At 42.0% G+C, this 25,975-nt stretch overlaps 1 protein-coding gene across 1 annotated transcript; it reads right to left on the bottom strand.

The window, feature by feature from the left end:
* Positions 1-1,662: 1,662 nt before the first annotated feature.
* Positions 1,663-24,734, bottom strand: sf3b3 (splicing factor 3b, subunit 3). The gene is made up of 27 exons (XM_076042630.1): positions 24,578-24,734; positions 23,865-24,002; positions 23,550-23,705; positions 23,250-23,420; positions 22,918-23,090; positions 22,607-22,748; positions 22,342-22,454; positions 22,079-22,216; positions 21,843-21,946; positions 21,327-21,492; positions 20,321-20,416; positions 18,949-19,021; positions 18,455-18,606; positions 18,178-18,333; positions 17,736-17,891; positions 17,341-17,484; positions 17,075-17,197; positions 16,086-16,240; positions 15,451-15,625; positions 14,892-15,097; positions 14,357-14,513; positions 10,268-10,393; positions 9,676-9,888; positions 9,438-9,536; positions 3,730-3,873; positions 2,787-2,891; positions 1,663-2,695 (listed from the first exon to the last, which is right to left on the bottom strand). The coding sequence occupies exons 2-27, from the start codon at positions 23,932-23,934 to the stop codon at positions 2,555-2,557; spliced, it is 3,654 nt and encodes a 1,217-aa protein (XP_075898745.1). The 5' UTR covers positions 23,935-24,002; positions 24,578-24,734; the 3' UTR covers positions 1,663-2,554.
* Between the last annotated feature and the right edge of the window lie 1,241 nt (positions 24,735-25,975).

Here is a 25,975-nt window from a genome sequence, read left to right as displayed (position 1 = left end):
GGCGATGCTCTTTACAATCTCACCAGTTTGAATCCATTTCGAGCTGTTAGAATTATGATGTAACTGACAGGCAGTAAAACCCTGCTGTGAAGTACTTAGAGGGACACTTTTGCAACAAACTGAGGCAGAAGAATGAGAAACTTGAAAAGCTGGAGAAAAAAAAACTTGACCGGTGCAGGAAAAAACATTCCTGCACCGGTCAAGATTCATTTCAGACACAGTCACTTTGCAACAGAGTCTGGCATTAAATTGCCCCCCTTTTTCTTAAACAGACTTCATTCTTCCGTCAACAGTTTGATACCTGCCTGTTGAGGATTAAAAAAAACTGTTTTTCTCATTATGGGTGTTTACTGAAACATTGAATGACTCAATCGTGTTTTTGGTGGCTTTTTTTTTATTTATTTATTCTTTTTTGAGTTTTTGATATTGTGCATTTAATGTTCTGCATTTAACAGTTCACATCAGGGGACGGAGTCCATTTGATCACAAATGTCCATGATAAACATGTGACAGTTAATACACTCAGATTTATGTCTTCCTGTCCGTTCCATCTATCCCTCAGGTTATCTGCAGCACAAAGTCCCCATTTCTATATTTCATGTTCTGTCAATAACCAATAAAAAAAAAAGTGTTCCAAGAGGAAAAGTTTGATTTACAGCCACAGTTCAGGTCAGAATACTGTCAGATACCTATCGCAACCCATGCATATTCCCCATCAAAGACAATAATCCAATGATTATTCCAGACATACATACACTCTCCCTAAATGTAGTCACACAATCTAACCCTAACCATCACATAGCAAACACACCTTTATGTTTCTTTATCAGTTTAGCTAATATACTAATGACCAAGAATAACACGGAGTAATTAACTTACACGAACATTAAATCATTTTCAAATTTCTATTTGTAAAATCAGATTCAGTCATTATCCTTGGCTGCAATGTTAAATCAACATTAGGGGTAGAAGTTTAACTTCTGATTAATCTTCCTTAATGTGTATTGGTAGCCAGTGGGGGGAACAAAGTACAAATACTTACTGTACTTAAGTAGATTTTTATCTAGATCTATCTGTACTTCACGTTTTCTGATGACTTTTCACTTTTACTCTCTACATTTGTCCACAAACATCTGTACTTTCTACTCCTTGCATTGAAAAAACTGCATGGTCGTTACTTTTGGGTTTACAACATACAATTTCTGTTATAGTAGTTGTTTGAAGTGGAGCTATTTTAACTACGCTCTTACGTAGTTAAATATAAAACTGGATCATCATTTTGAGGGAGCGCCTCAGTTTTGGGGGCATTGTTCATTTCATCTCAGTTCATTTTTAGTACAGAGAAAAATAAAAATGTAGAAAATTACAATGGCGGTAACATCCAGTAATGGCGCATTGGTCATAACTACTACTCAATTAACGTATTGTTTAATTATTTTGTAAAAAATTTATTTTTACTTTTTACCTCAGTACATCAGTACAACTCTCTTTCTTTTACATGCGTAAAAGGAGTTGAATCAGTGCTTTTACCAGAGTATTTATTTATTTATTTTAACTCAAGTGTCTGAACTTTTACTTCGGCACAGAATGCAAATACCTCTGCCGGTAGCGACAAAAATACTTTTGACTGTCCTCTACTGAAAAACAATGATACACAAGATATTAAAAAGCACAAGAAACAGATTTATTTACACACAAAAAAATACCCCCATGCCACAAAGCCCTGAAAGAGTGACTACAGAAGAATGCTATGTCGGTGCCTGTGGCTGAGGTTGGGAATTTACACGACAAGAGGAACACCACCCAGCGCTAACCTTCCAAATTCTTCAGCCCACTCATTTAGTCCCGAGTTCAAGCATCATCTAACAACACATGGCAGAATTTCCTCGGCGACAGGCCTGGAGCTCATCGCCAGGTTCATTGGATTCGGCACCAATCGCTTCTGCTCAGCTTTAAAAAGAAAAAAGACCTAATACTAACACTCCGTCGGGAGATTTATACATAAGAACGAGTCAGATAAAAATTCACTAAGGATCAACCTTTATAAAAGCGTGTTTTAATTTCACTGGAATCAAATACAAACTAGAAAGAAAAAAAAAAGGGGGTGGGGAAGCGCTTGCTGTGAAATTAAACAAATTCACTCACTTCCTAAAGATCTTTCGGCCAAGAGTCACAATGTCATGGGTCCGCTGACCAAGATACACACAGTAGCATTACTACTGGCTTATTTCACATGGTTGGAGTTCATTGTATAAGGGTTAAGATAATGGTCCCCATGTGTGTGTTCACAAGTACGGCATCAATTGTAGAGGATTTTATTGACAAATCTATGTAATAACCATTGTGTGTCTTTGAACGACTATTTGTTTGGTTTATGCAGCACAGACGGGGTGAGACAGATAAAAAAAAAAAAAAATGGAGAGAAAAAAGTTGTCTGCATCATTACTGAGGAAGTCAAAAATAAAACAACCAAACAAATATGTTACATGTGTGCATTAGCAGATATGCACAGTAAGTCTCGTCCCAACTGTCCTGGTCTGAAAAAAGCAGGTGTTTAGAAGGCGTAGCGGGTGCGGATGTCCTCCAGTTTCTTGGAGACCTCGGGCGGCGTTCGGTCCAACTCTTCGGCCACGCTTTTCTGCTTGTGGGGGTCCATGCTGTTGAACTGCTCGCACAGATCGCCGTCGATCACATTCTGGGGAACAAACGAGGAGGAAAATCAAGCGAATCGTCGACTCAAACTTTAAACGAAACGCGGGACGCAAGAAAGCAACAGGAAAACCCACCTTGACTGGGAAGTAATAGGACCTGAAGCTGAGATGGTCTCTGCCACACATCGGGGGGAACTCGGAGCGCATGTGCATTTCTAAATGCTGGAAGAAGTCGTGATCCTGAAGGGGGTTGTGAGGGGAAAAAAAAACATCATTAAGACAATCAATCATTAAAAAAAATTATCTACAGTAGCTGCGGTTTCCATGACCCCCTAGACTTGCGCAAAAACCTGAATATCGCAATAAAAAACTGGTCATGGAAACATGGAAACTTCGAAAATATATCTATATATAATATCGCTTGAAGGTTTTGACGCTCTCATGAGGTGGTTTTTCAGACGTGTATCGCAAAAGTGAAAATGGCGCGTTATGTTTGGACGGAGGAGGAAACAGATTTTTTTTTTTTTTATTTATTTTTTTTACGAGTAATCAAAGTGAAAAATATAACAACCATTCTTGACAGCAAAGAAACGTAAACAAAAAAAAAGCAAACATAATTCTCGTAAAATCCAGAGATTTTATGAGAATTATGTACTTCGGCGCTTCAACATCATTCATGGAAACACCTGCAAATTGCAATTTTACACACACACACACACACACACACACACACACACACACACACACACACACACACACACATACATATATATATATACACACATACATATATATATATTCATATATATATGTACACACATACATATATATATATATATATATATACACACATACATATATACACGCATACATACATATATATATACATATATATATATATACATATATACACATATATATACATATATATATACACACATATATATACATATATATATATACACATATATATACATATACATATATACACATATACATATATACACATATATATATATATACATACATACATATATATATATAAAATTCTTCTTCTTCTTCTTTTTTTTTTTTTTACCTCGTGCGAGGTGAATGGGACCAGGATGCCGATGCCCCCGGACAGAGTGGTGTACACCAGAGACTCGGAGCCCCCAGGAATGAGCGTCGTCTTCTGCAGCGACAACACCGTCTCTCCCACGTGGTAGTTGACCACCACCTCGGCCTGCGAGCGGACACAAGAGAGAAAGCCACAGTCATCTTACCGTTGCCCGTCGTGACTGAGCTCCACTGGGATTCATGAAGGCCTTCTGTTCTATTCTGTCCTGTTCTGTTCTATTCTAAATTGTCCTCACATGCATGTTTTTTTTCGGACTGTGGGAGAAAGCCGGACAACCCCCCCCCTCCCTCCCCCCCTAAAAGTAACAACCATGTTTTTCTTTTCAATGTAAGGAGTAGCGAGCACCGATATTTGTGGTAAGGACGGCTGAGAAGCCGACTGTACTTAAACACTGTAAGTGCTTTTTTTTCATGACGTGCGAATGCAGCCCCTTTAGTCACTGTGGAAAATGAGGGATTCTGCCACTGAAGCCTCTTTGTGCTCATGATGGTGGTCTGGCACTAATTAAACTGTGTCTCACCATCGCGGCAAAGAAAACACACTTCTTCACGGCAAGTGGTTAATATGGAACATGAGGCAGTGATTGGTGGTTTTAGATGCCTTTGCTTACTTAGACTGTTTTAATTACTTCAGAGCTTCAAGGGGGCAGTAAGGCCCCCTCGAAGCTCTGAAGTAATTCAGTGCGTTTACATGCAGAGCTTAATCGGACTAAGCAATAATTTGGTTTTCTCGTCCAATCGGAGTTCTCACCTTGGTCCCCGTATACATGCAGCTAAGAAATTTGAATTATTGACGGGAACGTGTCCTCCTCCCAACACTAGGGGGTGGAGTGAGTCTTTTCAGCTGGTCCGCTGCTTTCGGTTGACATATTAAATCATTATGATATAGAACGATAGTTCATAATGTACGTGTTACTTGCTTAGCAGATAAGGTGTACCCTATTTCTTGTGCTCATGGTGATTTTAAAAGGCAGACAAGAACGTCGTCTGCTGTTGGAGGGCTATAACAACACAATGTCTTCGATGCTACGCTTTGTGCCGTCGCTACGGACCCGAAACTCTCGTTCTTGTTGGATTCGGGTTCGGAGCAGACTGGTGGGAGAGTTTGTGTACAGGTTTTGCAAAGGAACGGTGTCTTCAGTTATACACACGCTCATTAAAGTGCTGACCGTGGAGGAAGCTCGTGCCGCTGCACGCCGTTTCCAGCAGAATAACAGCGAAATTACCAAAAATAAAAACAAATCAGAAAAACATCTCTTTGGTGTGCTTTTATTTACCAAGTTAAAATTCTTCTAACTTACAAAAAAATGTGAACGAAAAGGTAGAAATATAAATACGAAGGAATACGTGTTTGTTCAGGGGTGCGCAAAGCCGGAGCCCTGCATTTGCTGCGCTACCTTTTTAAAGAGGTCTCCGTTGCGCGTTGTTTTAATAAGTCTGTCTCTTTTAGAAGAGAAAGCATCGCCGCGGTCTCATCCTCTCCCCAAATGTCAACATTCTTATTCGCGTTTGCCAGGTTGTTTCGCGCCGTCTGTTTTGTTAGACGACGTAGTTGTGCGGTCATGAGTCGCGAGAGCGAGGCGTGGCGCGTGCGCACTCAAATTCTCCAGTTAATAGTCCGACTAAGGCGTATACATGGCAGAGAAATTCGAATTCCAATCGCATTATCTGGGTGTCTCAATCGGAGTTCTCCGATTCCAATCGGAGTAAGGTGTTTACATGCACGTGAGTTCTCCGATCATAATCGGACTAAGGCAATAATTCGAATTTCTCTAGTGCCATGTAAACGCACTGAGTGATACTCATCTTGGTTGATTTTTTTTTTTTTTTTAAATCACATTTTTGTACATCTCTAGCATTTTGTTTGGAAGTTACTATTAATATTACAACTTGGATCAAATGTGACCGGCGTTCGAAAAACGTACACAAAAAGAAATCTATCTATCCTTGGAACGAAGTCCACGACCCAAATTGATTCCACAACAAAGGCGGGCCTACTTTCCTTCATGTCTAGTGAATAAATCACCGAAATTCTTGAATTGCGTTGTGTGCCGGCCTAAACCGTGGATGCATCGCGCACACGCACACGACTAGAATGGTCAGCCAAGCATGATCACAGTGGGCTTTTTAACAGGGAAATGCTTGTTCTGGACAATACTTTTTACAGCCCTTAACTAAGCAGTATGTCACGAGCAGTTTAGCAATCAACCGCCCCCCAGAGATGCTGGTAAAATTTTTTGCAATGAGGTATGTGTGTGTTTCTTTGTGTTTTTGTGCCAGTTTCTAAAAGGTGTGCGTGTTCTAATTAGAAGAGAGTTTTTCCGCATCAACAAAGGGAAGAACTGAGTCACTCCTTCACCACACCGGAGCTGGAAGCGCTCCGTGTTCGCCGGCTCGGCTCGGCTTTTTTGCGTCAATGGCAAGCAGGCCAACCGATTGGACGAGGCGTAGGCGTTTCTCCCTTAGGCACGCTAGGTAACATCTCGGTACGGTACAGGTCGGCGATCGGGCATTTCCACGAGCCCCAGCGGGTTACGATTTTGGCACGTGCCTCGTTGGGGTTCCAAGCGAGCAGAGCTGAGACCGTGAAGGGTGACGTAGCAACGTGCAGGGCACTGATTGGGTTAAGAGTTTTGACGAAAGACCAACACCGCCATTTTGAAATGCCCCCGCGTGTGGATTTTTACAGTTTCGCGTATTAAAAACGGAAAAGCGTATGAGACTGTACCATGGGCGAACGTAGAACTACAGACGTTTCTGTTCTCCGCGGCCGGAGAAAAAAGCTCAAAGAGAGAGAGAGAGCTGGACGGACGGAGCGACACGCAATGAAAAGCCTTCGAAGCACCAAGGACGACAACGGTCGGAGTGGAACGAACAGAGAAAATGTCGGAGGTTTGTTCAGCCTAATGCGGTTGCGATGGAACGCCGGCGCGGTCGGCAACGGGAGTGAGACGGGCTCGACTCGGCCCCTTGGTGGACGACGAGCGAATAGTCGGCCACGGCACTATTTGAAAACGTGCATGAGGACTGTAAATGGGTTTTGTAACCTCAAGCAACTTTAGTTTGAAGGCCATTTGCAAAGTACGGCTGCTGAATTGTGTCGATAGACCGCTAGCCACCACCGCTAACTCCGTGCTCTGCTTGTGTCGGCGATTCTGGCTCGCAAGTTTCTGAGGTTTCACTCCTGCTAGCTGCTTGCTAGCTTGTTGTGCGGATATTCTTGTCTTATAATAAACGACTGTGAGACTCAGGTGATCCTTTCAGGTTATCCATTTTCTCTGCTAGGACAGTGTTTGGATACAAGTCAACAGTTATTAAACAAAATCATTCTAAGCCCGACGAAAATGTCTCGCACAAAATAAAACAAAACAAAACAAAACCACGGTTGATACAAAAAGGGAATCCCACGGTTTCGGGGACACGGGAGGCACCAAAAAACGTCCAAGGACCTTGGGTTCGCCTTGCAACCGTGACTCCGCCCACGCTCAGGTACTGGTCAGGCTTCCGGAAATACCTTTCGAACGAGCTGTCCCGTACCGTGAACGGCCGGCGCTAGCCGCGCAGGGCTGGTAGATAGACGCCTCAGGACATTCTGATGGACCCGGGCCCCTGAGCTGTTGGCTACTGATGGGTTAATAGCGGGGGGTTAAGGTCCAGTTTGTAAAAAATCTGGCTTGATTCATGATTTTAATATTGCCAAAATCTTAACATGCTGCCCATAAATACATTGATAAAAGTGTCGACTCGCAGCATAGTAAAAGTCATTTGGTTTTCCAACTCTCAGAACGGTTCTTATACATAATAATATACATAGAGCAAGAAGGGTCTTGCTCCTAGATAGCTGCCATCTCTTGCGCCGACATTTTATTTTTTTTCAGGAAGCCCGAATGACGGCGCCCAGAATCCGAAATCAGAAAAAAGAAAACACATGGCTCTCACACAACAGGACATCTGGGGTTAAGAAAATTCCACCTTTTCTCCCCATTCTGCCCCCCCCCCCAACAGTCAGTCGTCTATCTGACCTTGATCTTTAAAGATACAATAATCCAATTAAAGTGGAATGCATTTAATTTAATGTAACGCAAGATTTAGCCAAGTCTTGTATGGATAATTGAATTCATCCAGCCAGATGCGCACGCACACACGCACACACGCACACACACACACACACACACACACACACACACACACACACACACACACACACACACACACACACACACACGTTTTGGAATGAGGAGAAATCCAGGGCAACCACACCCAAATCTATAAACAGAAATAGCACATTTCCAAAACCAGAATATGAAATTCTCAATCAATGTGTGATGATGCAGAAACAGTAGATAAACACTTGTGTCACAAGTATAAATTTGAGGGACTTTCCAGGCCGACTAACTAAACAATTTCTGACCAGAATTTAAATATGGTTTGAGTGACACCAAGTGTTTCTCTGACCCGTGTGCGAGTATTAGACTCGCGGTCAACAATGTCATGGAGTTTGTCTGTGTGTTAAGTGTCCATGCATGTCAGCGGTTGGAGGTCAAGCCAGAGGAATGAGGCACATTAGTGACTAAGGTCTGACATTCTGGCCAAAGCAACTGCAGCTGCAGCCGCAAGACTTATTTAGACTCTTCACTTCCGATCATTTCTGATAACTTTAAATTTGTTGCACTCTACCCCTCGTGCATATACTGTATTATTTATTTATAATCGACACATTTTCATTCATGCTTCACTGGCTATTAAGTATTTTATCTAAATACACCCAGCGGTCTCCAACCTTTTGCGGACCACGGCCCGGTTTAATGTAAGACAATATTTTCACGGACCGGCGTGAAAACTGCAGGGGTTTTTTTCTTACTATAATAATAAACGTGAATCCACTGTGTACACGTGAACTTCATTAGCAGCGTCCTCTTAGCACGGTGACAACATAACACGAGTAACGTACGCTTTTTTTTTCTTGCTCAATACTCCAAAGGCTGCTGGTGTTTGAATGCGGGTTGCTTGGTCTCTGAGAGGCGAAGCCGTTTTGAGCGCTTCATTGGCTCATTAGAGAGCCGGTCGCCGCATGTTAAGTAGAGTGGGCTTGTTGCGTAGGAATATTTTGTCGAGATAAAGTTAGTGGTACGACTCTTGGTAATGTCTGGTAAACGTTGTTTTCTTTTTTCTTCTGTCTCCTCACTGGACATTTTCCTCTTTCCAAAGACGTTAGCTAGCGTGCCCGCTAGCTTGCCGGCTCGTGGGTTTAATCTAGCGGTAACGTGTCACGTGACCGGGGCGAGCGCTTTGACCTGCGTCAAAAGTTGAGCCATGGATGGACGTAACGGAGAGAATCAGCCAATTTTTCAAAATAAAATTGTTCAGACTCAGTCCGGTACCAGTCCGCGGGGCCCGGGGTTTGCGGACCGCTGAATACACCCACACGCAAACACGCGCTCAAAAAATATAACTAACAATAACAAGTCAATTACACTGAGCGATATCACAAGATGCAACATTCAAAATAGCAATGAAAACTAAAATACAGAAGTCGTCGTCGAAAATAATCTTTTCAGACAGGGGTTTCTGAAAAGAAGCCACGGCGCGCCACGGGCGTGAGGCAGACGGGACAGACCACAAAGGAGACCTCAGTGTGCTTCTTCAAATAAAAATGCTAATTGCTTTTACCTTTTGTGACGCTCCATTGAGGAGGCCCCTGTCCCACAAGGCTTTGTTCCCTGTGGGGTCTTCATCCACATCATCGCTCGTATTGGGAGGCAGTCGTACCTGGAAGATGACGATAGAAGCAAAAAAAAATAAAGAGACTGCTGCTGGAGGTCCACCCGCTGCTAAAGCCAGTTTAGTCGAGCCTGACACAATTTGAGTCATTCATCGTGTTTTCCTGATCTACCATTTTAATACTTACAATGCTGATGTTGCCAAACTTGTCTGCAGAGGCCATGGTGTCATAGTCCAGCAGACAGGCTGTGGTCACCCAGCGAGGATACGTGTCATCAGCAAAGATGATGAGTTGGTTTTCGTTACGTCTGTAACGGACCCAAAACAGGCTTTCCTGAACGTCCGACACGATCACTCTCTGGCCGATGGTATGGATGCCGGTCACCAGGTTTGGAACGTGCTGAACAAAGAGAGAGCATAATTAAGACAGTGGCATTGAAAATGCTTTCTTAGAATTCTTTTTTGCCTTTATGAGAACGTAAAATGCAATGAACAAATAAACCGTTCTGATCACTTCAAGTAACCAAAATAAAACATTTAAAAATGTGACAGTTACACACCAAGATTTAAATGAAAGAACATTAAGAAGCAGGGCTTGATGGATTTTTTTCACCCAGTAATCGGAGCGAATGGTGCAACACCAATCCCGACCAGCAAAAAAAAAAAAAAAAAATCACCAAAAAATGACCACAAGGAACCGACAAAGAAATTTGTCTGGAACCCAAAGCTTGCAGTAAAAAAAAGCATTGTCAAACAAACGTGTATGTACTGGGCCTTACCTTATTTTCACACTTTCGAAGGAGCTTCTTTTTGCCGAGGTCATAAATTCTGAGTAGTTTTCCGACTCCCACCAGGACTCGTCCCTGGAATGGTGCTATGGCCAGAGGAACATCCTCCACTGGGGTCTGTCAATCGACATGTCAAGCGAACAAACCGTTGAGTCAACATAACACAATCTCATATGGCTTTTCTGCCCTTTCATTACACAAATTCCAAATTGACTGGAGGAGGATGCAGCAGGTGAGATCACGTGATGTCTTTCACCACTTTCCTGCTCTGTGGTCAACGGTACTTTGTTGAAAACAAACGATCCCCACCTGCACTCAAAGAATCACTCACTGCATCATGCTATAAAGGGGGCATTCTAATATAGGATGCATGTCATCTCGACTCCCCTCATTCACGTTGTCATCACAGACAATGATTTACATCGAGTATGAAAAACAAAGGTCTCCATCTGGCCAAGACATTATAAAAAGCTTGTTTACCGGTTGTTTACTTGTTTACCATTAAGGTGCAGATAAGTGCTAACAAAGATCTTGTAAAGGCGTTATTAATTCATTCTGCCATGCAAGTCGTTGCCAGCGCCATTGGGAGCAATTGAGGGTTCAGTGTCTTGCCAAAGGACACTTTAACACGTTTAAAATCTTTATTTTAACACATAATTCAGCCTGGGAAAAGAACATCCGAGACATAAAAAGCAGCGGGGATTCAAATGTTTTGCTGTCCCGCTCCCTCTTTGGAATGAAATGTCTACGGACCGAACACTTCCTCGTAATAACTTCACTATTGACATTTGTGTGAAAGTTAGCAAAAAGATCAGAACTTTGGCATATTTTTCCTCCCAATTTTTGGACTTTGGCCTTCTCCTGAGCATTTGCGACTTAGAAAGTTATCCCATGGTTTCTTCGACACATACAATGGCTGTGATTTGTCACAGTTACCCCAGCACTGAAGGAGAACATTCTTCAAGAGACCAACGCTGATAAGATCTGACCTTTAATGGCCTGCTACTGGTATTATCAGTAGCAGTCACACGTTTTTTTTTTCTTCAACAAGTCAATCATTGTATTACATATTTATCTCACCAACTTAAAGGGAGGGAACTGTGCCTGCGAGCTGTGTGTGTCTGACGGCAGAGGAGGATGTTGGGGCTGCAGTCCGGGCGGCGGACGCGCCAGACAGTGTAGCACACGCACACCGATTCAATTTTCTGCCCAAATTCATCGCAGCAAAAGTCCACATACCAATGTAAAACAATCAAAGACACGGCTCTACTTCACGAAGGCTTATGCACATAATGTGTATTTCACTCCAAGTGGATTGTTGATTTAATTCGTTCTTAACATGGACATCACATGATATTTTCAAAAAATACTGTCATAGACCACAAAGACTCATCTAAAAGATTTAAAACGGTTAAAGAGGTGGTGACATTCCTCAAACAGGATGAGGCTGTGAAAACAGTGAAATATAACACACACATGACGCACTTCCTTGAAATCCACATTAAGAAACAAACTGAGGGCACATTTCATTGAGTAGTTTTAAGACTTTCTCCCTCAGATCAAGCTCTAATCTGCTCCCAAAGTCTGCAAAGTGCATATGGAATATGATCCCTGGCAATAATGATGTAAGACAACCCTATTATCCATCCAGACACGTGGTTTCAAACCTCAGCTGTTTTTTATTTAAACCGAATAGTAGACTTTCCACAATTTCAAATGACAGGATGGACATTACCACTAAAGCCAGGATTACCTTCATGGATTAAATTCTGTTTGTTTGTTGACTTAACAGGAAACATGCTTTTTTTTTTTTTTTTTTTTTACTACCACCTCAAACATCACCGCAGAGCACATTTTCAAGCTATAAAGTCTCATTTAAGCCTGGAAATGCTGACAGACTTGTGTTCCTTGCAAATAATCTTTCACCTGTTGGCTGCAGAAATAAAGGCCTGCGTTTTATTCCACTTCTGTGTACGTTTACGAAGCATGTTAACCTCTCTCGTCATCTTTCAAAGAGGCTGATGTTTGTTTTCTTTAATAATGTTTTTCCGTTCTTTTATAGAGAAATAATTAATCCCCTTCTCATTTGTTTTCCCTGGAATTGGGCAGCCGTGAAGAGGCGAGCCTATGATCGGCGAGGGGAGAGGGATACCGGCCGCTTTAATCTGCTCAGCTTTCACCAGGAAGGCTGGACCTGCGTCGCCCCGCGAATTAACGCCACGCGTAGAAGCGTTATCCGTTGCCTCTGGCTCTAACTGTGAGTCTTTTCAATCGTTGCTCCAGATTCCATTAGCCTGTGTCCCATTCAAAAGTAGGAGGGGGGGACACTTGTGCACCAGCTGACTTGCTTAAACACTTGCTTAAAGGGGTCCCTGGATGAAAAACTGACCTTTTCAGCTCTTTACCGTGTCTTTTTCTTTTTTGTGTTACTGACGTGCCAGCTAGCAAGTACAAAAGATGACCAACCTGTGCATTTTGAGATGGGCTGGGGGGGGTCTATCTTACCTCAATGCCAATTTAATGCCAGTGACCGTGACAGTACCATCAAGCAATTACTCATTGAGTTTTGTTTGAATTTGTCATGTTATTGTTATGTTTTTTTTTAATCAAGAAAACAGGCACTTGGTCTTAACCCTTTAAGCGCCATAATTTTTTCAAGAAAATATTAAATTTTGATATCAACATTTCAAATGGCTGTGAATTGAAATTGGTTAGAGATAAAGCCGTACTGTAATTGAGAAAAATCTTCAGTAAACCCAAACTTTTAGTTTGTTTGTTTTTGTATTATGTCAGATGTCATGGGTCTGTATGTCAGATCCCTGACATGTCCACAATACCCCACAGGCTCATCAAAATGTTTTATCCACTTTTGATACTTTTCCACATATCTCAAACACACCCAGCCATCATCACTATAATTTACAGGGGGACCGCGAACATCCCTGCTGCCTCCACCGGCACTGGCTGGGCGTTTCCTCCCACAGCTTTTACCACGTTGATCACTAACTCTCACTCGGTAAAATTCGCTGTCTTTCTCTCTCTGCTCTCACTACAACCACTTCCTCGTCTCCTCGACTGAGGCGGGCTTTCTCTCTATTTATATTCCGAAATCTGAATATGAACACCCCCCACAGATGCTGCTCAGATTGAAGCCACAGGTGTCTGCCATCTCCTGGTGTAAAGTGGAAACTATTTTTAGCACCATATTTGCCGCTATGGCCCGTTTAATTCAGCAATGACGCTTGTCGCAATTTTGCGACCATGGCGCCTAAAGGGTTAAATTGGGGGTTGAGATAGGAGCTGCAATTGGGTCTTTCGCTGTGTTAGATTTGGACACACAGCACTCCCTGCTGGAAAGGTTAAACAACTACAGAGCAATATCAGTCAAGTTAAATGTTGAGAAAGGAAAAAACAGATCTATTGGCAGAATCTAAAACTGCTTAATATCAATAAACTGTGATCAATTCCCACCTTTAGTTTAGTATGGTATGTTAATTGTAACCAGCAGACTTATACGTTATATATATTTTATATATAAGGTAATGACGTTATTGTAATCACATACAGGACCAGCGGCTAAAACATTTCTTTGTAGTGCTTGACATAAATGTGACAAAAATGTGTTATATTATTATACGCATGTGCGTGCGTGCGTGCGTGCGTGCGTGCGTGCGTGCGTGCGTGCGTGCGTGCGTGCGTGCGTGCGTGCGTGCGTGCGTGCGTGCGTGTACATTCATAGAGTATATCATTATTATGGGTAACTTTGACATTTACTTGTATTCTTCTTTTGGAATCATCATCTTATGCTTATATCTATTAAAACATACTTGTGTGTTGTTGTTTTTTTTTTTTACTTTTTCATATTATAGATGGATTTTACATTTTTTGGTTACATGATAGTGCAGTTCAAGTAATGCAGTGTTACAATTAAAGCCGTGTTCAAAAGTAAGTAAGTAAGCAAGTAAGTAAAACTATACTAAATGAAAAGCTTAATAGTTTAAAACAGTCTTTAGCGGCAGCACTATAAAAATCTCGACAGGCTAATCCTGTTCCCATCAACACGCAGAGTGTGAAACCCACCTTGTGCACAAACTCCAACTTTTCTCCTCCGCCGGCTAGCCGATAGGTGTAGATAAACCCGCCGGACACTGATCGGGGGTTGAGAATCATGTCTCTGGCAACACCCACTAGGACATACCAATCATCTCCAGTGTTGGGAAAACGGCACACTGCAACACTGCAACATAAATCAAAATGAGGCATCAAATGATGTTTTCATACTAGGGGCCCCAGGCCCAGAACTGGGCGAGACAAACCTCAGAGTTAAGAACTTTTTATACTGCAACTACATCTTTATTTTCTAGAGAACCACCACCATAACACTTAAAACAGGGATGGGATACATTACCAGAAACAATAAAATCTCAGTCAGAACCAGGCCTAATGCCATGCAAGTCTATGGGGTCAAAGGTCAACTTTGTCCTAGAGACATGGGGCCACTTGCAGGTTCATCGGGATCCCTCAAGACACAGCCACGTCAAATTTGGGGCTTCTAGACATGAAAAATTTTCTCTGTCACGCCCCACCTTGGTAGTTTGAGAACCACTGAGCTTACCTAAACGCAGCTTCATTCTGCTCCAGCTGCACCTGGTCCAGTGTTGCCCCCTGAATGGGGTTTATGAGACGGACAAGTGAGGCCCACTGTCCCGCCCCAGCCTTGGGAGCGCCGAAGATGGCTTCTGGGAGATTCTCGTTGAGGAAGGCAGCAGCCATCTCGGCGGCGAGCTCCCTCTCATCCTCACCAGCTGCCTCAACCATCTCCTGAAGGTGCAAAAACATAAAAGACAAAGCTGGTCAGCTGCACGGACAATTCAGGGTTTTGAAGAATCTGAAACATCTTAAATAAAAAGACAAACATATACAGTTTTTGATTTTGCTGCCTTTCTTTGTTCTGGGTGGTTTTGCTTTTTGCCACCAAATTGTCTCAACCAATCGACAAATAAAGTTGATATTAAAAACGAATACTATGTTTCAGGTGGCATATATCCAAGTTGGAAACAAATGTACTGTTTCAAATATAGAAAAAAAACACAATATGGTTAGCAGAGATTAGAGATGTAAATTATCATTTATTTTACGTAATAGTTGATTCCCGTGAATTTAGAGTTTCGTACCTCAGCCATCTGTTGCTTCCTCTGTGCTTTGGTTGCCTCAGTGTAGGCATTGTGGTCCGTCTCAATCACGACAAGGTTGTTGGTCTCTGGGTGAATGACAAATTTCCTGGGAGTGTACTGCAGAGGGAAGGCCACCTGGTTGAAAACAGCTCCCAATTTCTCCAAAGCCAAGATCCTGGGGAAAAGAGAGAAAATAAATTTTAAAAAAACTACACAGCAGAGCTCTCAAAAATGAAATTTTCTTTTATAAAATGGTTTCTGTCTTTTCCAGAACAAAACCACATCATGTCCATGGCCATCTACTTAAATGGATACAAACCCTGGAAGCTGTAATTTACGCTTGGAAAGTTTTTGTGGTTTCATGAACAAACTAACATCCTGGCTGTAGTTATATTCAAGTGTTGGCCAACAATAACATGAGACACACAAGCAGAATTTTGTTACATAAATTGTTTATATTTTTTATGCTTCCTAGCACTGACATGCAATATTTGTTTTTTTTGTGTGTGTGTATTGATCATTTCTTGAATAAATTATTAATGTTAAATCAAGGCACCAGTAGTCGATTCTAGAACTAAGGGCTAAAAAAGCACAATATTTTCATTCAAGTGTTCAAAGAATTGACATATGAATACCTCAAGGTGTTGGTGGAAATGGCCACGATGCCTTCGGGACACTGCTCCGAGGCAAACCCAGAGGCATACTCCAGGGTCTCGTATGAGAGAGGCGTCAGATGGAAGCGAGACTGGTACGAGTAGCTGAGCCAGGAGCGACTGGACATGGCCAGCACCTAAAGCAAAGGAAACACAAAGATTCAAGACTTCATCGATCAGTATTGTGGCAATTGTGGTGGGGTTAACTGAATGCTACCCTGCCACAAACTGAAAAAAATGCACTGCAAACATGATCATTTGGTAATGATGATTTGTTGCCAATCATTGTTCATTATTTAAAAACAGTATTTACCAACATCCCACACAGCCTAAACATGCGTACATAACTTTAGCAGAAAATAAATAATTCATTTTCAGAGTTTGTTGATTCCTCCAACACTTTTCTTTTTGTTTTAATAAAAACCTCAAGAAGTACAAACTCCTACTTTGGACTGTATTTATTTTAGGTCGAGTTCAACAGTCTGGTTGCGGAACACTGCAGAGTCTGAGAGTTAGAGCGGACATTTACTCACTACGTCTGGGTAGTTATGGAGGCGGCACAGCTGCCAATTGGGCCATCAGTATGGGGTGACAACTTTCAGGCCTTGAGACCACTTTTCTATTGGATAATATCTCATGTCTGTACTTCACTGATGACGTGTGCAAGTAGCACCAAAGATGTATTAAACTCAAGCTCTAAATCTAATACTAAAAGGGTATTTTCAAAAATTATTTTTCCCTTTCTTTGTGTGCAACCAACTAATATTCAGATGGGTGTCAGTTACCAATCTGTTTATCCATTGTACTTTTCATACATAACAGAAGTAATTTCCTGTTAATCTTAAAACTTCGAGACACAGAACAGTGTATTAAAAAAAAAAAAAAAAAAAAATCAATTGCATCATATGCGCTGATTGTTCAGGGCATATAGAGCAAGTACTGATTGTGTGTGTTGTAGGCGTGAGACGTACGGCTTCCTGTCCCTGCATCCTGACTCTGAAGAGCTTGACTGGTCGAGAACCCAGGTAGCGGGTTCTCGTATCCGACAGGTCGCCTGTGACTGGATCCAGCACCGTCCGCAGCAGCACACCGTTCTGAAAAATACCAAGCAAATATCGTTTTTCCAATTGTTCTCATTTCAAGAACTGTATTTTGGACTCAACTTAATAACTTATTTTATTTATCCATTCAGGCAAGTGATTAGGAATAGAATTTAAAAAAATATATAAAGACTTACCTGAAGACCGATGTTGAGGTAAAGGAAGCCAATGGTTCCCTTTTCTCCAAGTTCATCCTGTTTCTCCACCCCTCCCATCTCAACTATGCACAAGCTTTCTGGCTGAGCTGGAAGGGCCTGCATGCTCAACGGCTGAAGACAGTCCTGTATGCAAAATACAATCAGTTTATCGGTATATTATTCTACTTTTTTTTTTTTTTTTTAAATAAGTAAAGTGGAAGACACACACTTCCACACTAATTCAACTAAATAGCATTAATAGATATAAATCTGTTATTTTTGTTTATTCTGAATCTTGATGCTCATATTGACTCTTTTGAGCTTCAGACATCTACCGTGAAGCCTGTGTCTATCTGTCTCCCCGTCTGTCACTCAAACTGCTCCTTTGCTCTTACCGAGGGGTCTAGTGAGATGATTCGGACGGTGTTGTCAACGAGTCCGACAGCCAGGAACCGTGAACGCTGCTCCCCGGGAGGCACGTTGGCCAGACTCATGCAAACAACATCTGCCGACATCTCCTTCCGCTCAGTGTACTCATTCAGCTGGCCAGACTACAGGGGGAAGAAAAAAAAATTATTCATGTTCAGATCCACACTTTTTAAAACAGGATTTATACAATTCAAGTGACAGATAGAACTCGATAGAATTTGGATGATCTTGTGTCATAAATGACTATAATGTTACGCTAAATGCTGTCAAAGCAAGCACACAAACAAGCAAGACACACAAAGCTACAGGAAAACGTGAACATGACTTAACCTGGAAGAGACACATAAGACAAAACTTATATTTATAAGGAATAAAAAAAAGCATGCTACAGCAAAATTAGTTTTTTACCGGGTCCATCTCGAAGTAGACAAGTTCCCCTCCGGTAAGTGCAATAACAACTTGTCGCTGATTTACAGCACAGCGGACAATTGTTTTCTTCCCGGGAGTCTTCCACTCGTTCACACGCTTGTCTGCTCTGATGTGGCGGATACCATCTGGGTACACCTAACAAAACAGCAAGGACACAAACAAAGCGAAGTGAGCGACGGAAGGAATAATTAAGGCGATTTCTAAAAATTCAACAAATGCGACGCAATTTACAACCAAACTCCTAACAAGCTCTCACCTGGACCAGGGCGTCTTCACCGAGAAGCGAACAGGAGAGCGTCGGCGTTGTGCCCAGAAATCCGGAATCTGTCACTTCTTCGACCGTCTCTCCAATGGACAGAACCAAAGTAGCGTTCACGAAAGACACGATGATGTAGGCATCAAATTCATCTGAGGGCAAGAGAACAGACAGAAAAGGCAGAAAGTGGTTGAGTGACACTTGGAAAGAATGGGGATCTTTTCCAACTTCAAATTGTGATTCTGAACATTACACACAGCTGGGAAACGCCCAGCTGTTGCTCATACCGGCTCAGCAATGGGCAAAACTGAAGGATGCTTGGCACCCACTTCAATCGCAGCTCAATTTTGAATCATTTTTTCTTTATTTTGCACGAAGCAACACAGCTGGGCAGGCGGCGTGAGTTTTGTTGGACTGTTTGCATTAAAAAACACTGAACTGAAATGTGATGCGAACTGACAAACACTAATACTTAAGTGCACAGTCTGTATTACCTTCCACGTGTCTACGTACTGTCCACACAGCGTTGGGGTTACCAGGCAGCTCGGACACAGCCATCTCAGAAACCTGTCAGTGGATGAGGAAGGAAAAGATTATAGAGACATTGACTGAACAGCGATCAACAGCGAACAGTCCTGTTCGGTTTGTTTCAAACGGCTTCAAGATCATGTCAAAAGAAAAAGGCTGTGGCGGATGATTGAAGGGTTGTTTTCCGTAGCCTAGCCTCAAAACCAGATACTTATCACTCACCCACTTGTTCCAGTGTGCTTTTGCAGTAAAAAAAAATTCCAGGAACATCAACGCTACTTCCAGGTAAAAAAAATAAATGGTAGATCTAAGCTTCACGTCAGTTTTGAAAGAAAAATGTCTAACAGAGGCCAAGTTGTGTTTTTCAGAAGTTACAGACAAAAATGTCAATGCTTCATTGTCAGTGAAATTTGTTATTTTTGTTATTCTTTTTAATTTTTTTAGATTAAAATATCAGGTGGAATACCAATATGGAGGACTGACACAGAATTTGACCTTCAGCTTGGAGGAACAGCTGTGCCTGTCGCTGTTGGACTTCTACGTCAGCTGCAGCACGCTAGAACTGCTCCGGCCATATTTTTTTTCATCATGCCTTTTTGTGCGTTTCAGGGTAAAGGTTTAGCAAAGTTGGTAAAAGCCGCAAAAAAGCCGAGTTCGAATCGGGAAGGCAGGAGCGCTGATTTATGTTATTGCTTGCGGCTGCTCGCGTGATCCTTTGGACATGCTCACACATGTCTCACGTTAAGCGCACGGAGAGCTTGGCAAACCCCGTGGATGCTTCGGGGTCCGAGCGCCGCAGGGGTTGGCGAAGAATGTGTGTCTTTTGCTGTGAGGTAACTCGCCATGTAGTGTGAGAGAGCGAATCGCATATGTACGTATGATGAAGACGATTCTCTAAATTGTGCGGCACATTGGGATAACAGGGCTCCATTGGCCTGCACAGCAATGTTTTTCGGAAATCCTGATGTTGCACTAATCACAGTCAAAAGGCCGTCTGTGAAACGCAAAATAAACAGGTCAATGTTAATTAATATACAACCTCTAATTTATGATTATTAGTCGCAATTATGGGACTTTTAGTTGACCACATCTCTACAAGTAATGCTGACATGGTCAATGAATAAACAAATAGATCCCCTTACAACACATGTATGCTGAAATCAGAGGGTGTTAAAGACTCTTCAGATTTTATTCAGAGAAGAGACATGATCAAACTCATCATTTTTCAGCCACATATTAGGAGTGTAGCACACACGTTTGGTCCCTGAGTCCAAACCAACTTGATTGGCTCCTACGCTGACATGTATAGTTAAAAATCTGACAGTTCTGTGTACATACCTCCAGTCCATGTCGAAGAACTCTCAAAGTAGACCGAGGTCCTCGTCCACAGGACACATACAACTGAGGCGTATCCTCATTGGCCAAATCAGCAATCTGTTAAGAACAAGTAAAGACCATCAAGAAAATGCACCATCACGCACGCGGAACAGTGGCAGAGAGGCTTCTGCCACTTTCATTCAATACTGAGGCGCTCCAACTAGAAGCTCTGAAGAGGAGGAGGTGGAGGAGAAAAGGCGTTCTTCAGAGATTCCAAGTGGTTTCTAATTTGTTGGACGCTTTGGTCTCTCACAGCTTTGTTGAGTTTTTCATGAACTTTATTTTTATAACCATTCACTATTTCTTGTTTTCCTCCTGCTGTCTAAGCTTGCAACAATGTCCAGTCCTTTGAGAGTTTGTATTAAAAACAAACGTTCCGCCGCAGACCCGCTGTGTGCGCTCTGCATGGAAGCCGACATCTTTTCAAGCGAGGAGACGTGCACATTTACGTCAAGACAGAGCATGTGCAGAGAGAACGCAGCCCGACAACTGCCAGTTTCAGAGTTAACATAATAAAATGTGACTTTCGATCTGTTTAGGTAAAGAAATATTGCACCCCGCTGAAACCAAAGGAAAATCCGTTCGGAATGGGCCAATTCATTCCGAACAAGGTGTTTAACATCAGGGATGCACCGATCCACATTGTTTCACTTCCACGCCAATCCTGATACCTGAATTTTGCCAATCAGCCGATAACAACACTTATCCGATACCAGAGCTCTGTTGACTTCAATATTATTATCGCTATTGTTGATTTCATGTGAGGCTGTAATAAACTTTGCAGACAAGCACGCGCAGACACAGAATTTTACAATCCGCAAATTGCGTTCCAATATCGATACTGGATCCGATATTAGATATCGATACTGGATTGTATCGGCCCCATTTATAGTTTATATGGAGCACTTTTCTAGGTTTGATCGAATCCATTTGGAATATGTGGCTGCACGCAAACCGAGCTACTGACCTGGCAGGACATAATGGGTGACATGTTCTCCTGTTCGTCAACCAGCACAAGGTTCTTGAGGGGTCGGGGTTGGAAAAAGAAGGTGTCTCCCTCTTCGAGCGGCATTGCAGAGGAAAACTCTGGCTCCTCATCATCATCGCCCAAGTGAGCAATCTGGTAGAGGTAACTAAAAAATAAACAGATAAAAAGGTTTCTGTTGGACTGGACGTGAAGTTTGTGACTGGAAACCCGTCTCACTGTCCCATGAAACCCGAGGAACTCCCTGAAACTTGAACATTTTTGGAACATTTGTGAGCTACTGTAGCAACAAAATAATGCTGACAAAACATGGTATAAATAGATGCCCTCACAACATATGCATGCTGAAATCAGAGGGTGTTAAAGACTCTTCAGTTTTTCATCAGAGAAGAGACATGATCAGACTCATCATTTTTCAGCCATTGTGTACATATAAGGGGTCTGGAACACACGCTTAGGGTTTGAATGAGATAAACACTTGAAAAAAGAAAGACTTACTGGTTTCCAAACTCTGAGGACATAAACAAGAAGCCGGTCTTCAAGACACACATGGCTGATGCCACTGGAATGGTGTCAAAGTATTTCAGCCTGATCTCTGTTACCTGACAAAAAAACACAAGTAGCATACAATTCAATCTGTGCTTTATAGTACAGTAATACAGATCAAGTAAAAAAAAAACAACAAAAAAAAAAACAATTCCAGAACTTGATTATCATCCACTGTGTTCACTCACCATTTCTTCATCCGTTTCAAGCGTCACCTTAAAGATGTCTCCCTGCTCAGTTTGTGCGAGGAAAAAGAACATAGACTTTGTCTTGTGGGTGGCGGAGCAGACGAATATCATGCCACGCTCTGGATCATCCAAGTCATTCTGTAGTATGTGACAAACAAACAAATGGTGAGAGGTAAATTAGGATCCATAACAAAGAGTTTACGTGGGGCAAACAGAGCCATGGGACTCAATAGGACTCAATTAATTAAGTGCACGGGACTCACCCTGCGCCTGGGGATGGGACAGCGGATATCAGGCTGATCTCCAAAATTCTTGTATGTAATGTAGTTTTCAGAGCAGATCAGTACACCACTGGGTCCATCTGACCCCCCAGGAACTGAAAAAAAAATAAGAAGTATTGTTAGTTTGTCTCTGAACAAAATATGCAACTTGATCATGCAGTCAAGAAATAAAAATAAAAATAGGTGTGCTAGTTATCCTTAAATGAGTATTTTTTTTTCCTCCTACCTCTACCTATCACACGCTCACCTGTGATGAGGAAATTTCCGTGCTCTTCTAAAGCTTCGCTATATTTGCGAACCACGTGATTCAAACCCAGGTCGAGTTCATAAAAAGTCAGGGTCTGTTGTGTGTTGGCAGCGGCTTCCCCTGTCGGGTCATTGTCAGCTTCCTAAGGCAAACGAAAAATGAAAGCTTGTATTTATTCAATGAAAAAAACAAACTAACAGTAAAAAGGTGAAAGAACTTTAAAGCACAAGGTACAGGCCGGATCAAGGATCGTACATGAGAGACCGAAAGCATTGTCTATGACACAAGCCAGCGTTAATGCTGGACCTCACCTCATAGTCCATTTCAAGGCACGCAAACATGGGGTTTTCAAAGCCCACATCAACTCCTACGACATGGTAGACCAGTGTGTTGGCTTTGTGGGCTTCAAGAGGCGATGAGATGGTCAGTCTCGCAGCTGCATCTCTGTTGAGGATGTAAACTAATTTCTGTTTCTCTATTGCACCTAGCGAGAGAAAAAAAAAAAACAACTCACAAAAATTGTTGCACTCCACATTAAACAAGTTGGCTTGATTATCATTTAGTCCCATAATGACCGATGTAAAAGAACATCATTGACAAATTAATAAATCTTGAATTGGGGCGGACACATTATAGTTCATACCTATCATAACAGCTCTGCCTTTTGGGTCAACAGCCAGGAACTGTCCAGGGACAATACGCCTGCAGCCGCTCTTCCCAAATGTTTCCTGGTGAATCTTTTCAAACATGTTTTTGGATGGGTGGTATTCCAGGATGACAATACGGCCACTGTCGCTTCCTAAAACGATGTAGTCTAAAACACAGAATAAAAACAATGGTGAATGAAAACAAACTGAAACTAGTCAAGTTTTTTTTCCAGGTACATTTAATTTTTTGGATAATTTTACAGATTTGGTTCCATCATGCACTCTTGCCCACTTACCTTTGGTTCCTCCAGTCAGTCTGAAGGCCATTAGGGATCTAATGATGCCAAAAACCTCCATTGTCAGCAAAGTGTGCACTTTTCCTGTATTGGCATCTGGTCGCAATAGTTCCAAGATCTTCCCCCTGGAAACCACAATCTCCTGCAACTTGGTTCCTGCCAAGACACAACATGCCTTTTCAGCAAATATTCCAAATCTTGCTATATAACGTTTAAATTAAAAGGTGAACGAATTGACACACAGCTTTTTAACAGGTGGATTCAAATATGCTTTTCGTGGATTATAATAAGCAAATAAAAGACCAAGCGACTTACCTGAGAAGTTTCCATGGATGGCATGAGAGATGCCAGTGGCCCGCTGAAGGGTGATGTTGTACAGAAACATGGTTCACTCTCAGACACTTCCCCACACGGATTTTTAGGGGCTGCAGATGCACTTTGCCCTGCACAAAACTTAAATAGACAAGAAATATAAGTAACTAAGGAAGGGTGATATTTATTTATTTAATTTCTGCAATGAAAACGACAGATGAATGGCAACCATTACTGAAATTGATTTGAATGTTTTCCGCAAATATTAAAATAAAAATTAACGCACGGATGTCTAGATTATACATGTATGGGTAGTTACAGGAATGCAGTGGTTGAATGTATAGCTTTAAGCGGTGCAGGCTATGACGTTCATGTTTACAGTTAGCAGTGCATAGTTAGCTTAGCTTTCTTCGAACTTTATACGAACTCTGCAAAACCCAAAGCGCCGTCCGTTTGTTAACTTAGCTACGTGGTTTGCATACAATACACAGAACGTCATGTTTAAAATAAAATTCTGACGAAAACGTTCAAGACGAACAGGAAGTTCGTCATTTTGAATTCAAGTGGGTGAGAGCCCATTCATTGAAAGCGCCACTTTGGCCGGGTGATGCTCCTTTCTTTCTTCATATATTTCTATGGAACCATACATACTTTGCACGCATACAATTTAAATCATAATAGGGACAAGCTATACAGTGATAAAATTAAATAATTACCAGTGTGTTGAAAAAGATGATTCAGATATTGAAAGGATAACCTTCCATACGACCGGACTACTTTTACGGAGCTTTAGTCGGCCGACGACAAGCCGCCGTTTTGGGGTCCTTCGGCGACTAAGAATTGCGTCACATGAGAAGCGCCAGACAGCGCCTGAACAAAAATGACTGTAGTGGCACCAATTGACCAGTAGATGCCGTCGAGCACCAAGGCTTTGGGGCTGTCAAAAAAAATCATGAAAAAAAAAATGCTTCAATCAACTCAACAACACTGCATCTAAATGAACAAAAAATATTTGATCTATAATCCAATTTGAATTTTTAGGTCATTCCTGCCTGCAGGGGGGGTTTCTTCCTCCTAGGTTGGGGTATGACGGAGAAAGTTTGAGAACCACTGCCCTAATGCCATGCAAGTCTATGGGATCAAAAGTAAACTTTGTCCTAGAGACATGGGATCACTTGCAGGTTCATCGGGATCTCTCAATACACATCCACGTCAAATTTGGGGCTTATAGCCCATGAGGAACCCTGAAACCCTAACCCTAATTCCAGCAGTAACCCTAACCCTAACCCTAATTCCAGCCTTATCGCTAACCCTAATGCCATGCAAGTCTATGGGGTCAAAAGTAAACTTTGTCCTAGAGACATGGGACCACTTGCAGGTTCATCGGGATCCCTCAATACACAGCCACGTCAAATTTGGGGCTTCTAGCCCATGAGGAACCCCGAAAAATTTGGGGCTTCTAGCCCATGAGGAACCCCGAAAGCCTAACCCTAATTCCAGCAGTAACCCTAACCCTAACCCTAATTCCAGCCTTATCGCTAACCCTAATGCCATGCAAGTCTATGGGGGTAAAAAACTTTGTCCTAGAGACATGGGACCACTTGCAGGTTCATCGGGATCCCTCAAGACACAGCCACATCAAATTTGGGGCTTCTAGGCATGAACATTTTTCTTCCTCCAAGGTGGGGCATGACAGAGAAAGTTTGAGAACCACTGCACTACAGGTGCAATAAAACACGTATTTTTAAACACTGATATGTAAATAATTTGTAAATATATTTTACTTCTTTAATTCTTTCTAATTCACTCTTCGGACTCTTTTTAATCCTTCTCTTTGCTCTGTACATGCTGTTATAACCATACAATTTCCCCCCCGAATGTGGGATAAATAAAATGATTCATTGTTTGTCAATGTTGTTTAATTCAAATAGTTAAATAGATAAAAGTTGGGGGAAAAAAAACAATTAACACCATTTCATTGCTAAGACTGCTATCCCCCTGACCTGGCCCCCGGGTAAGCGGAGTGGCTGACTAACTGACTGACTGACTGAGATCAGTACATGTTTTCATGTTGTTTAAAGCCAAACTATGAACATTTTGAACCTGAAAATCAT

This window comes from Nelusetta ayraudi, unplaced genomic scaffold (genome assembly GCF_046127955.1).
Source record: "Nelusetta ayraudi isolate G7.1 ecotype Tasmania unplaced genomic scaffold, CSIRO-AGI_Nayr_v1 ptg000071l, whole genome shotgun sequence".
In the NCBI taxonomy this organism is placed as follows: domain Eukaryota; kingdom Metazoa; phylum Chordata; class Actinopteri; order Tetraodontiformes; family Monacanthidae; genus Nelusetta; species Nelusetta ayraudi.
This window is presented reverse-complemented; position numbering and strand designations above follow the sequence as displayed.

Coding starts and splice junctions, on each gene's coding strand:
- sf3b3 (XM_076042630.1), bottom strand. CDS start 23,934: ATGTTTCTGTACAACATCACCCTTCAGCGGGCCACTGGCATCTCTCAT. Junction 15,626..16,085: donor ATTTCCACCAACACCTTGAG/GTATTCATATGT, acceptor TCTTTTCCCCAG/GATCTTGGCTTTGGAGAAAT. Junction 3,874..9,437: donor TCAATGGAGCGTCACAAAAG/GTAAAAGCAATT, acceptor GTCCGCTCGCAG/GCCGAGGTGGTGGTCAACTA.